Source organism: Cyclopterus lumpus, chromosome 9 (genome assembly GCF_009769545.1).
Source record: "Cyclopterus lumpus isolate fCycLum1 chromosome 9, fCycLum1.pri, whole genome shotgun sequence".
Lineage (NCBI taxonomy): Eukaryota > Metazoa > Chordata > Actinopteri > Perciformes > Cyclopteridae > Cyclopterus > Cyclopterus lumpus.
In genome coordinates this window covers 17,533,007-17,546,518 of record NC_046974.1, presented here as the reverse complement: position 1 = coordinate 17,546,518, position 13,512 = coordinate 17,533,007, and the positions used below count along the sequence as shown (strand labels likewise).

Genomic DNA, 13,512 nt, shown 5'->3' with positions numbered 1-13,512 from the left:
GTAATATTGGCTATATATCAGCTCAATGGTATTGTGGCTCTCGGCCGCGCTGACTTCTTTTTAACAACCAAGAGTACTTTTTGTGATTTACACTACATTACATTACATGTCATTTAGCTGACGCTTTTATCCAAAGCGACTTACAATAAGTGCATTAAACCATGAGTCCAAACTCAGAACAACAAGAATCAAGCAAGTACAATTTCTTCAATAACGTTAAACTACAGAGTACTATCCGTAAGTGCCATTTAAGTGCTACTAAAGTGCCAAACTACAAAGTGCTATCGGTAAGGGACATTTAAGTGCAATAGAGTGCTACTACGGCTCTACCTTCCCTATTCAAGGTATAGTCGAAAAAGATGTGTTTTTAGTTAGCGACGGAAGATGTAGAGACTTTCTGCTGTCCTGATGTCAATGGGGAGCTCGTTCCACCAATGAGGAGCCAGCACAGCAAACAGTCGTGATTTTGTTGAGTGTTTAGCTCGAAGTGAAGGAGCTACAAGCTGATTGGCAGAAGCCGAGCGAAGTGAACGAGCTGGGGTGTGAGGTTAGACCATGTCCTGGATGTAGACCGGACCCGATCTGTTCACAGCACGGTTGACTCTCGTATTGAAGCGGATGCGGGCGGCCACCGGTAACCAGTGAAGGTCGCGGAGGAGCGGAGTAGTGTGGGTAAATTTCGGGAGGTTGAAGACCAGTCGAGCAGCTGCATTCTGGATGAGCTGTAGAGGTCGAATGGCATTAGCAGGCAGACCTGCCAGGAGGGAGTTGCAATAGTCCAGCCGTGAGATGACCAGAGCCTGGACCAGAACCTGTGCCGCCTTCTGAGTGAGAAGAGGTCGTATTCTCCTGATGTTGTACAGCATGGACCTACAGGAGCGTGTTATTGCGGTAATGTTGGCAGTCAGAGATAGTTGACTGTCGAGTGTCACACCGAGGTTCCTGGCAGTCGGAGTCGGAGCCAGCACTGAGTTGTTGAAGTTAATAGTCAGGTTGGTGGGAGAGCCTTTTCCTGAAAGGAGGAGAAGTTCAGTCTTGTCCGGGTTAATTTTCAGGTGGTGTGCGGACATCCACTGAGAGATGTCGGTCAGACAGGCAGAGATTCGTGCTGCTACCTGTGTTTCAGATTGGGGAAACAAGAGGATCACTTGGGTGTCGTCAGCATAGCTGTGGTAGGTAAAGTCATGCGAGCGAATGACAGAGCCGAGAGAGTTGGTGTACAGAGAGAAGAGAAGAGGACCAAGGACTGAGCCCTGAGGGACCCCAGTAGTCAGAGGACAAGGCTTAGACACAGAACCTCTCCAGGTTACCCGGTAAGTGCGGTCGGTGAGGTAGGATGAGAAGAGTGAGAGCGCTGTGCCTGAGATACCCAGGTCCTGGAGGGAGGACATGAGGATCTGGTGGTTCACTGTGTCAAAGCAGCGGAAAGGTCTAGAAGGATAAGGACAGAGGAGAGTGAGGCTGCTCTAGCAGTGTGAAGCTGCTCAGAGACAGCAAGGAGGGCAGTGTCTGTTGAGTGGCCTGCCTTGAATCCAGACTGGTGGAGGTCTAGAAGGTTGTTACAGTGAAGAAAGGAGGAGACTTGGTTAAAGATAGCTCGCTCTAGTGTTTTGGAAAGGAAGGGGAGGAGAGAGACAGGTCTGTAGTTATTGACTTCAGATGGGTCGAGAGTGGGTTTCTTCAGGAGAGGGTTGACTCTTGCCTCCTTCAGTGAGTTAGGGAAACAGCCGGTTGAGAGGGTATTACCTCGTATTGATTTTATTACTAACCCCTGTTCCCTGTGCCCATGATTCCTGTGCCTGCACTCCAGCCCAGCCACCGCCGCTCACGCCACCACACCTTCATACCTGTGTTCACCTCTGGCTCTGCCAGACTACCAGTGAATTCTGAATAAATCCTTTCCTTCACCTACCTTACTGTCTATGTGTCTGCACTTGGGTCCTGTCCTAACACTAATAAAGGTAGCCGGTTCGATCCCTGCTCTCCCCATAGTTTGCATGTCCTAGTGTCCTTGAGCAAGATACTGAACCCCCAGTCGCTCCCCGAGCACTTCACTGCAGCTCACTGCTCCTTAATAACTAAGGATGGGTTAAATGCAGAGAAGAATTTCCCCACTGTGGGATAAAAAAAAAAGCGTACATTAAGGAGCTTCAATGCTTCCTTAATTAGCTCCTTTAGCATAGTAAACACTGGATCTTTCTTCACGAAAGGAAAGGAGATAATTCCGCCCCACAATTCCTTGCAGCGGCAACATTTAAAATGAAGCACCAATCGTTATTTTAAATGTTAAAATGTTAAATTTGTCAGACAAAGGCCAAAAACATATATATATACGATTTCAACTTGTCTAATGTTTGTGAATAAAATCAGCCGCTGCCAGTGATGCTGTGTTCCAAACGACGGTGCATGCTCAAGTGACCTAACCAGAGCAACGGTGTTGAGGTATGAACTGGAGGAGCTATTTGTTCATTAGTATTTAGTTATTTAATTCACAAGTAATATTGTTTAATTCTTCTAGATGTTTGCTTATTTTGGTTATATTTGATATATTAGGATAGCTTTTTCTTCTGATGCTTTTTAGTTTAGTTTAATTATCTGTTGTTGTTGTTGTCTAGATATACTTAGTCTTTTGGTTGTTTATTCATTTGTTAATTGGGTAACACTGTGGGCACCTGGGGTTATATGTAGGAGGCAGATACAGGACTAGGTTTTTTTTTACCAGCGCAGGAGAGGCAGTGTTGTGCGTAAAAACGCAGGGAACAAGTGTGCGGCTCAGGCTTTCAACGGACAAGCGGAGTCGAGAGGTAAAATCACAAATATTTATTCAGTAATAAAAAGCAGAGTATTGCATCCCGTACAGTTATACGTGCACGGTCCTAATCAAAACAATCAACAGGGTTGAATGTCCAGGGGAAAAGGCGCTTAAACAGAGTGCGCTGAAACTTCATATAGGATTCCTCTTGTGAGGTCCCATTGGTTAAGACTATTGTAGCAGGCAGAGCTTATTCTAGCTAGAAGCTCCCCCGTTGGAGCACTGAGCATCTCCGCTCACACTGGCTCACGTCCATTGGTTGTGGTGGTCTTCATCCATCAGTGTGTGTGCATTTTGTCGGGGTGCAAGGGTGGGGGCATGGCGTTGTCGGCGGGATGAGAGGGCCTTGATAAACACAGCTGCAGCTCCTGAGAACTAGCTGTAACTGTTCTCTCAGCATAGGAGTTGTTCTATGTGTACGAGCATCAGTAAGCCACTGTCTGTCTTCTCGTTCCCTGTTATCAGTGAGTGCTTCTCAACTAACCTTGAGTCCTTGCCCTAGAGCAACCTCCGTTCTTTTCTTGTAGCTTTCTACTGTGGCTGAGCTTCCTCTGTGTTCTTCCCACTCTAGGGTCACTGTCCTCAGGGGGCCTTACTGCGCATGCGTCAAAAGTTAAACCAATAACGTAATAAAAGCCTATGTGTCTCAAGTTATTTGCCAACAGTGTAATGTATTTATTTTTTCTACAGCAGCATGGGGAGTTCCTTTTGTTTATTTGTTTTGTTAAATAAATTATCAGAAAAAACAGAATCCTGCATGCACAATGCATTATTTTGGCTGCTTAATCCACACAAGTGGCCCTTTGATTTATGTTGGTTTTCTTTGATTTATTGAACAAATGTTTGATTTTCAGTTTCCGTAGTTACAGTCGACCTGTTGAGCTCACTTCCGGTTTGCTTATGACATACCATAACGTTGTAAAGTGTCCAGTTTGATGTGGATGCTCAGGATGTGGTAATTAGTTTATGTCAAAGTGGTTATCCATAGCGGAGCATATTCAAACTATGTACACGTGTTGGGTAAACTGACGTAGGAACCAGGAACCGTACATTTGTATTTAAAGACGCTGACGGAAGACATTTGTAGACGCGCACACTTCCGTAAACTAGAGCCGCTTTCGACTCGCCCGTGTGGTTCGTTGTGTTGTCTCCGTGATGGATCGCAGCAGATCACCTGATAGAGCTGGAAGAGAGAAAAAACACGAGAAGAAGAAGAAACGAAGACGATCCTCCTCTTCCTCCTCCTCTTCCTCCTCGTCTTCCTCATCCAGCAGCAGAAGTCGAAGCAGATCCTCAAAGAAAGCATCGCACACAAGTCAAGGTTGGGACATTAAAAGAAGGAGGACGCGTTGACGTATTCTTTTACAACTTGTTGAACTTCATGTTTTCTGTTTCCCTCAGATGTGAAAACACAAAGAAAGAAGCGAAGAAGAAGCTCCTCTTCTTCATCGTCCACTTCTTCTTCGTTGTCTTCTTCGTCGTCTAGTGACGAAAAGAAGAAGAAGAAGAAGAAGAAGAAGAAGAAAAGTAAAGCCAAGAAAGAGAAGAAGAAGAAAAAGGCGAAGCTGAAGAAGCTGAAGAAACTGGAGAAACTGGAGAAAAAGGAGAAAGAGAAGAAGGAGAAGCTGAAGGAGGAGAAGAAGAGAGCAGAGGTGGTGTTGCTGCCCAGCCCTGCTGTTGAGAAGCCTCCATCTTACCTGGAAGTGTGGCAGAGTGATGAGGGGGCCGTGGAGCTCGGACCTGGTGGGACAACACATGACTTCACTCTGTTTTATCCATCGCATCTGGTTGTTAAAATAATGGAGATGGGTCAGAACTAATAATTGAATTCCTTCTGTTGGACGGCGCAATTATGACATTTGAATGTTTCCTTATGTTTTAAGAAATTGTGATGGGTATTTTTCACTTTCTGTTAAGTTCGTCTAAAAGATTATTGTCAACATCTCAGACGGCTGACAAATGAATGTATTCGTAGTATGAATATTGTTAGAGGACGTCACATGGAGGGTATAATACTGGGTTTCCTCTTCAGTGATGACCGATGAGCAGAAGGCCCGACTCTCCACGAAGAGGCCCATCACCAAAGAGGAGTATGAGGCCAGGCAGAGTGTGATCCGCAGGGTGGTGGACCCGGAAACCGGACGCACCAGGTGAGCCAGCGAGCAGGAGGTAACAAATGTCCTCGTAAGAAATTCTACAGCTGAAGATTTTTCTTCTTCTTCTTCTTCTTCTTCCAGATTGGTGAGAGGAGAAGGAGAGATCATCGAGGAGATAGTCAGCCGAGAAAAACACAAAGAAATCAACAAGGTACAAGAGTTTAAATTCTAGCCTTGTGAAATAAACAAAGACGTCCCTTATGTCTAACGGTGAACTTCCTTTTGTCCCGTAGCAATCCACGAAGGGAGACGGGAAAGACTTCCAGAGGAAACTGGGAGTGAACAGGTAGAAGATGCTGGATCTCCTTCTGGAGCCTCGATAAGCTGAATGTTACATCTCAAACGGTTGCTGACTTCACTGCACAGTGACGGTACAAAGTAAAGGACGTTTACTCTGGATGTTCACCCAGTTCATTCCTGGTAAAAGACAGTTTCTCCGACTGATTTGCCTTATTAAATCTAAGCTGGAGTTGGTGATGTCCCAACTAGTGATCACATGCGATGGTAAATGTATTTTATTGTTTTTTTAAAAGTATTTCAATGAGTATATTCAAGGTTCAGTCCTGAATAGGTTTTCTGTACCTGCTGACTGAAGACAGACTGACCATTGAAATGTTTTCTTCATTTGAAATCAACTGATTTGTGTCGTACGTTACAAAGCTGGTTTAAGCGCTGACTCGACTCTTTTGGCTTCATACTCTGAACTTCACTTTTCTTTGGTTCTCTGAACAAATCTGCATTTGGATGAAAAATAAACATTGTCAGCAGCAGTGAATTGTCCTATATTTGAATAATCCATGCGCTCTCTTACTATAGAGCTGATTGTATTATTCATGACAATTTTACCATTTTGCGTGTGGAAAAAAGGCCCAAATAACTTTGTTCTTTATACACTGTACATAAAAACACAAGGGAATGAATACAATGAAGTTATCCAAAACCTACAAGATACACACCCTGTACAAGGAAAATATTTAACAAGCTGTGTTGCCTAGATGTGTGTGTGTATGTATGTATGTATGTATGTATATATATATATATATATGTATTTATATATATGTGTACATATAAATATATGTTTATTTATGTGTATATGTGTACGTTAAACACTATACACATATATATATATATATATAGATATACAACATATGTGTATGTACAACATTAAACACTGCATCTGTAAGTACTATAATACAGTTTTTATTGAAACTGCCACACGTATTCGTTTAATTTTGTTGTGATTCATAAGCTTGAGTTGTTGCATTACACTGAAATGTTGACATTGGAATTCAATGATCAACCGCTGTGTGTGTGTGTTTGACATAGATTTGAATCTGATCACGTGTGCCTGAGCTACGCTCAACAATGGCATCGTCATCTTTTCGACACATGTACTTCAGCTCAGGACCCCTTTTGTTTTAGGCCAAACAAATATGCTGATTGATCTGCTTCCATATAACCTTCTCTTGATGAAATAATGTAAAGATCACATTTCATGACAGATCACAAAGGTAACTCCTAAAACAAATTAACACATGATTCACTTTGTAAAGTGTCATTATCCTCAACATCAGTTTGCCATATTCACCCTGACATGTAGAGACTATTTTGTGTAATACTTCAATAGTGATCATCATTGTCTTATATTGTACACAACAGCCCACCCGCCATCTTCTGCTTGCACGGTCCTAAAATAAATAAATAAAATAAGTTGACGATAAATTCAATTCAATTCAGTTTATTTTGTATAGCCCAATATCACAAATTACAACTTTGCCTCAGAGGGCTTTACAATCTGTACACATACGACATCCCTGTCCCAGGACCTCACATCGAATCAGGAAAAACTCCCCAAAAATAACCTTTGACAGGGAAAAAAGGGAAGAATAAATCAGTTCGTGTATGTTTTTTTTAAGGTGCTTGCTTACATTTGCGAGGATCCCATAGACTGTATATCAAATCCATGGGATCAACTGTCTTGATGGGGATCTCCCAGATAACCAATGAGCGCCCTCTCCACGCCTCTCTCTCTCTCTCTCTCTCTCTCTCTCTCTCTCTCTCTCTCTCTCTCTCTCTCTCTCTCTCTCTCTCTCTCTCTCTCTCTCTCTCTCTCTCTCTCTCGACGTGGCAAGAGGTCCGGACGTGTCATAGCTGCACACACCATCTCTCCTCTTCTCCTCCTCTTAGTTGCGTTACCTCCACCACAGTGATCTGCAGGTCCTGGTCCGTTACCTGAACCAGGAGCAATGATGTGGCTGATGGTGCTGGCCGGCTTACTCCACTGCGCCTCGGCTGGCGACGTGGATCTGAACAAACTGGACGGGCTGGCGAAAGCGAGAGTGGAGGTACAGTAGCCCGGTAGCTCCATGCGAGGGCAGGCTGGCTGTGCTCACAGTGGCCGAGGCTGGGCGCTCATCTTCTGAGTAGATTTTGGTGAAATGTGTGGATATAGATGCGTTGTGGTCCTAAAATGTCCGTGACGGGCGCATACGTGAGTGATTCTTCCGGGAGAATATGATACGCGGAGCTGTGGAGGCTACAGCCCCATTGAGCGCACAGACTGGATATACAAGTATGTTATGTATTTACGATTCATGTTCATAACAGTGACTTATAGTGGAATGAGGGCGTGCAAGCTGGAGGTCCGATTCCTGCACACAAGTTCGTGAAACTCAACACCTCTTATTGTGGGAAAGCATTCACTGCTCCCCAGGGTGTCACCAAATCCCCAGCCTGCCAGCATCCCCGAAGAAGAAAAGCGTGTTATCCGTTGCTATTGTTAGGTTAGTCACATCTGCTGCTCTCTACACCTGCAGCTCAGATTCTTTTTACCAAAATGGGAGAGGCAGCCATTCCAGAAGCCCATTTAAATCTGGGCCCTCAAAGCAACGCTGCAATGATACCAGAACTTCAGAGAGGCGTGCACAAGGAAACTAACTCCAACATGTCAGCCATTTCCAAAAGGAAAATATGCATTAAGGCACATTTCAGTACATCCCAGTTCCCAAAGTATGGAGAGCTGCTTGTAACCTTGTCCTGTATCTTTTTTTTATTTTTTACTTTGGTTTATTTGATAAGGGACAGTGCACATTAATAAAAAAAATTCTGTAAATGTGCCAAGAGGCTATATTTCATCTGTCATCCCGAGAGGCAGATGTCACAAAACAAACCTACAAACAGAGATAAGATTACATATACAAGGTTTATACAATATTGACGTTTTTCAATGGGTGCACAAACAATGAATAGAGTGAGAATAGTGACTTACAATCATTCAGGAGACTCTTAGACATTGTCAAGTACTAACAAGACCTCTGATGTTCTGTCTCCTTCCAGACGTGTGGTGGATGACAGCTGAACAGGCTCAGAGAGGTAAGTTACCCTCCGTCATGTAGTCAACCAGTACAAAACAGACAACACACTGGGAGCCCGAGTCAGAGGCAGGCTGAAGCCTAATCCCTGCTTTAGTGAGACACATTTTGTGTATCACATCTCGAGTTTCACCTAATCTGACCACGGATCTGTCACCGAAACCATCTCCGAGTGAAAAACATTAATCCCCGCCTCTGTCTCCAGGTCAAGGCCTTTGTGGTCCAGGACATTCCTCTTTAGTATCCTTTGGCTCAAGTGCCCTGCCGTCACTTGTTCTTATGTCTGTTTATGAAGTGAACACTGCAATAAGTCCAGTATGCCGGTCCTTGACTCCCTCAGCCATAACCTGGTGATGAAGCACATTCCTGGGGCCGACCCTGAGCTTGTCCTCCTGAACCACTATTATGAAGAGCTGGATGTAAGTTTTTTGTTTTGCAGCATATTTATATTTCCATTGTACTTGTTTGACAATCTATTAAAGCCTCTATATGTACACTTTAAATGTGATTATAGCATCTATAATACAATATAATGTGACAATTATGATGTCAGTCAGTCAATGTGTTTGTTTCAGCCCATTCATTCTCCTCGGAAGTGTGTGTGTGCGTGTGTGTGTGTGTGTGGGGGGGGGGGGTCTTTCTGCACCAATTGTTGTAGTACATTCTAAAATCCTACACACATTTAAAACTGATATGTTTTTCCCATAAATGTTGCACTTGTGAAATTAAGACATAACGGTATAATTTATAGCCACGTTGATGTTTTATTTTCGGCCACTTGGGGTAAGAAATTACACCAGCCGTAAACCCACAACTGACGCCACCTCTTAAAGCTGTTGCTGTCCAGGTACAGGTCACTGATTGAAGTGATAAGTACATTTAACATGTGTGTCTTCCCTCCAGCGGATCGCCCTGTCTGACATGAGTCGCTCTGAGATCAACGAGCTGCTGGGCGAGCTGGGCTTCTACAAGAAGACTGAACCAGAGGACGAGGTGCCGGAGGAGTTTCGCTTCTCTCCGGCCAAAGACAGCCCGTTTAAAGATGAGCCGCCCTACAAATCCTCAGTTGCCTCCCTTGCCACAGACAACGCCTCCTCAGAGCCCAAAGCAGAAGCCAAGCATACTGACCTTTAACCTGCCAGAGTGGTGGAAAGTAAGAATCTCACAGTACCACTAAGCCCGATAGCTGCTCCACGACCAGCTGGTTAATGTAAATGACAGAAATGCTTGTAATTTAATAAAATAATACCAACATATCTTTGGGCCTTTGGGAAAGGGCCCTAGCTCAGCATTGCCAAAAGGCCTTTACAAAGGCCCAAAGTCTGAATCTGCACATATTGTTCTTGCTGTTTGTTCTTAATTTAGCAGCAAAAATAACCCAATGAGCTGCTTTGTGAGTGCTTTTCTACTCTCTACACAAAGACTGGAAGTGTGTATGTTTTATTTAGTTTGTTGGTCCCTCATGTATCAACCGTCTTGAGAATCTTTGCCCTCACTTGAGTTCCCCTTGCGTGTCTGATTGGTTCCTACCTACTGTGAAACCCAATGAAGCTTCAGGCTGAAAACTGTCCCGTCTGGCCTGAGGCTGATGCTACATGTTCTGGTGGGTTTAACTGATGCACACAAGAGGATTCAAGAAAATAATAAAATATTTAAAAAAGAATCAAATCTAATCACCTGTCCTTTCTGCATTGAATGTTGTCTGTTCCCTTCAAAGTGGAGATACAGATGTGGCAGTCCCATAGCGTAAGAATGAAAGCATGTTGAACACTCGATTGAAAATGAAAACGTTAAGTTTTTTTAATCAGACACATAAAAGCAATAATCAAAACAAACTCATTCATTTCTCAAATTGGTTTATTTCCAATTCACATTTAACTGTGTGGCACAGAAACATGACATTATAATGTGTTTACACTCTTATTTACAGCACTCACTGCTCTGTGGAAGGTATTGCTTTTTTTCAATTGGCAGTGTTGGAATAATACTAAAATAATTTCTCTAAATCTACTTAAAAAGAGCTTTAAGAAATAAGTTTCATCAAGCTCATTCAGCTCTGAAATCATCAGATTTTCAACATCTTCTCAGAGGAATCTTACATTTTACAAGCGGAATAAAAATCTTAATTTAAAATGTGTTGCAAAATGTGTTGTAAAATATACAATTGGCAGTTATGTTCAGCCATGATTACTCACGTCTAAACATCTGGCCCTTCAACTTGTCCAAAGAGTGACCATAATTAGTTTCATAAAACAAGGTGATATCTTGAGCTTATCGACACACTTTAAACAAAACCTTTAAAAGCATAATGTACACACTAAGAAAATAAAAAATAAGATATTTAAAAAAAAAAATCTACTCTCATAAATAAAGAGCCCTCTAAAAGAGCGGTGTGTGAGTGTGTTTGGCAAGGCTGTCAGTGAGGCTGCTGGATGAGGGCAGCACTGCTGGACACACCTTTCTTTTGTACATATGCTGTCAGTCAAGCTGTACGATGTCAGGCTCCCACCCACTCCTGGTTTTCTTTCTGCCCGAGTGAAGAATGTGTCCGACTGCGAGCATCTTTCCTGTTAGAATAGTGTGATGATGCAGTGATGCAGGGCGGCGACCATGTTCAAAAACTAATTCAAACATGTTCTCAGTAGCACTCAGAAAGAGTTCAGAAAGGTGAGATTATTCAAAACAACTGAACAATGAAGAAAGAACATCTCTATGATAATGTATTAAATAGTGATATTGAAAATTGTTTACATCAACATGAGAATAGTAATAACTTAGCTCGAATACTTCAAGCAGCCCAAATCTTGTAAAAGCTCCAAAGTACCGAAATGAAGACCAAATGCTGCATCATGTGGTCGTGTATACTGTTCCTCTTCTGTGGAATTACCAACAACGACGATAGCCAATTACAAAAGTCTGGCAAGGAAAATGCAGGTATAAATAAGTTTAAAAAGGGGAAATACTATAAAAATATTTCTCTTTTCTGTCTTGAAGTGTTTTTTTAGTACACAAGCGTAGCGACATGGCTACCACATGTTGAAGATTACCTTGTACAAAGCTAAAAAAACAAGATGTTACGTAGTCTTAGAAAAAATGGGCGCTCTCGTGCTGGAGGTGGACTTTGTGTTAATGAAAAATTGAATACAAATCACCACTGTCAACAAAGATAATAAGCAAAATGACACACACACACACACACACACACACGCACACACACACACAAGCACACAATCCCCATCTTGTCCATCAGAGATGAGCGACTCTGACGCAGCCTGTCAGAGTGGAGGCGGTCATCAGGTAAAGATGGAGCTGGGGGGGTCAGGGCCTGTGAAGGGAAGGGGAGGGGTTGGGGGTGACGCCACGTCTGGGCAGCACACTCACTGAGCACAGGTCAGAGGTCACATGGCCGACCCATGGACATCTCGTATCTGCGCAGGTGGTTGACCAGAGACTGCACGTAGGTGAAGACGCATTTGGAGTCGGGTTTGTTCCCCATGATCATCATGTCCTCCACTTCCAGTAAAGGCATGCAGTTGGCGTAGGTCCTGAGGAACAGCATACAAGAGACGGTATGTGTGAGAAAGAGGATGACAGACAGGACAGTCCAGAGAGGAGGACATTCTCTTCTGATGTTAATGATTATTCATATTTAATCATGGATTGGGTGCTTTCTCAAGCTCATTAACCAAACTCACACATCAGCACTGACACACTCAGGCCCTTCTTTATTTTTTGGTATCCTTTTTTGTCTCCGTTTTCTTTCACGCACTAGAGAAATCCCTTTATACGCTCTCTATAAATAAACTTCAGTGTTTCCATCAACACTTGTAGGATCAAAGACCTCACGTGTGAGCAATGCAGGGATCGACCACAGGGCGGCATTATATCTACACGGACTGTAAACCCTCCGAGACGTCCTACGCAAACAAAGTGTAAAGTAATGGGAACAGCAGGAAGGTAAATCTCTTGGATGAGAAAATAAATGTCAACACCATAAATTTGGTTTCGTTATTTAAGGAACTGTAGACACGGGATCATCCTGCTCTTGACTATTACAAAGGCACTAAAAGGTTTTACAAGCACAAACAATAATAAATGAACGCTTGATAAAACATCAACGGGCAACGCGGCCTTTCCGTTCTCAACTTCCCAGTTTGAAACATTGTGATACAGCAGTTCCTTTTAAAGTGTGGCGCTGCAGATGGTCCTGGCTCTCTGCCTGGGCCATAGTCTGACTGTGCAGAAATGCACACACGGACACACACACAAACACACACGCACACAGATACCATGTTTGGTACTTTGGACTTCGGTAGCTTCAGATTAACATGAAGGATCAAATATCCAAAGTGGCCAATAAAGGAGTTTTCTGAACCATCATGTTTGATGTAAATCCTAACAGCTGCTTGAACCATTCAGTTATTCACACACGCACACACACACACACGCACACACACTCCCTCAATCCCATCTCTCAGAACCAAAGTGAGGTTCCTTCATCGGTTTGCCCCCTCTCTCACCATGGGTTCAGTTTTAGGCGGGGTGCGACTCTAGGAGGAGTTTTTGGTTTTAACCAGGCCCTTCGTCACCAGACCCCTGTAGAACTCCTGCAGGTACGTATACACACACTTCCAATCCGGCTCGCGCATCTTCACCATGTCGTCCACATCCAACAGCTGGGGACAGTCCACTAGTTTCCTGTGCCCGGACCCAGCAGGGAGGGGGGAGGTGGGGGGGGGGGGGGGGGAGTGAAGGGAAAAGATAGAAAAAAAAGAAAGAGATAAAAGAGAGAGATAACAGGACAGAGGACAAAGTGTGGGAAAGAGAGGACGGAGGGTGGAAAAAAAACAGATAAAGCCGTGAGCAGCCAAACAAAAAAGATTCAGGGTGAAAAGACAGAAGGAGAGAGAAATTACACAAAAAGAAACAATAACATTACATTCTCTGTGTTCACAAATATATCCATGAGTTGACATGCTTCATGAACATCATGATACGTACAGTATGTGGCAAACACACAAGCATACATAAGACAAAACAAAATGTCAAATGAGCGTACGGTGATGCTCATTTAGCCTTTTTGTTTGTTGTTGTTTTTTTCGGTGCAACTTTTGACTATTTCAATACAACTGAGTTCTGTCAGAAACATAAAACACAATGAAAAAAACAACAA

General features: G+C 43.3%; 3 protein-coding genes across 8 annotated transcripts in view; 2 read left to right on the top strand and 1 right to left on the bottom strand.

The window, feature by feature from the left end:
* The first annotated feature begins 3,574 nt into the window (after positions 1 to 3,574).
* LOC117736959 (ADP-ribosylation factor-like protein 6-interacting protein 4) lies at positions 3,575 to 5,738 on the top strand. Its single transcript, XM_034542645.1, has 5 exons — positions 3,575 to 4,133; positions 4,214 to 4,555; positions 4,845 to 4,962; positions 5,050 to 5,119; positions 5,202 to 5,738. Exons 1-5 carry the CDS (start codon positions 3,968 to 3,970, stop codon positions 5,256 to 5,258), a joined length of 753 nt encoding a protein of 250 aa, XP_034398536.1. The 5' UTR covers positions 3,575 to 3,967; the 3' UTR covers positions 5,259 to 5,738.
* Positions 5,739 to 7,097: 1,359 nt separating this feature from the next.
* On the top strand, positions 7,098 to 9,962 carry selenom (selenoprotein M). Its single transcript, XM_034541879.1, has 5 exons — positions 7,098 to 7,313; positions 8,305 to 8,340; positions 8,545 to 8,579; positions 8,680 to 8,758; positions 9,243 to 9,962. Exons 1-5 carry the CDS (start codon positions 7,215 to 7,217, stop codon positions 9,471 to 9,473), a joined length of 480 nt encoding a protein of 159 aa, XP_034397770.1. The 5' UTR covers positions 7,098 to 7,214; the 3' UTR covers positions 9,474 to 9,962.
* Positions 9,963 to 10,178: 216 nt separating this feature from the next.
* Positions 10,179 to 13,512, bottom strand: part of smtnb (smoothelin b) — a 43,729-nt gene continuing 40,395 nt past the window's right edge. For all 6 annotated transcript variants that reach the window (XM_034541002.1, XM_034541001.1, XM_034540998.1 and 3 more), the window contains 2 exons: positions 12,860 to 13,037; positions 10,179 to 11,884 (listed from right to left, as the gene is read on the bottom strand). In XM_034541002.1, the coding sequence (XP_034396893.1) occupies positions 12,890 to 13,037 (148 nt within the window). In that variant the 3' untranslated portion in view covers positions 10,179 to 11,884; positions 12,860 to 12,889. The remainder of the gene's footprint in view (positions 11,885 to 12,859; positions 13,038 to 13,512) is intronic.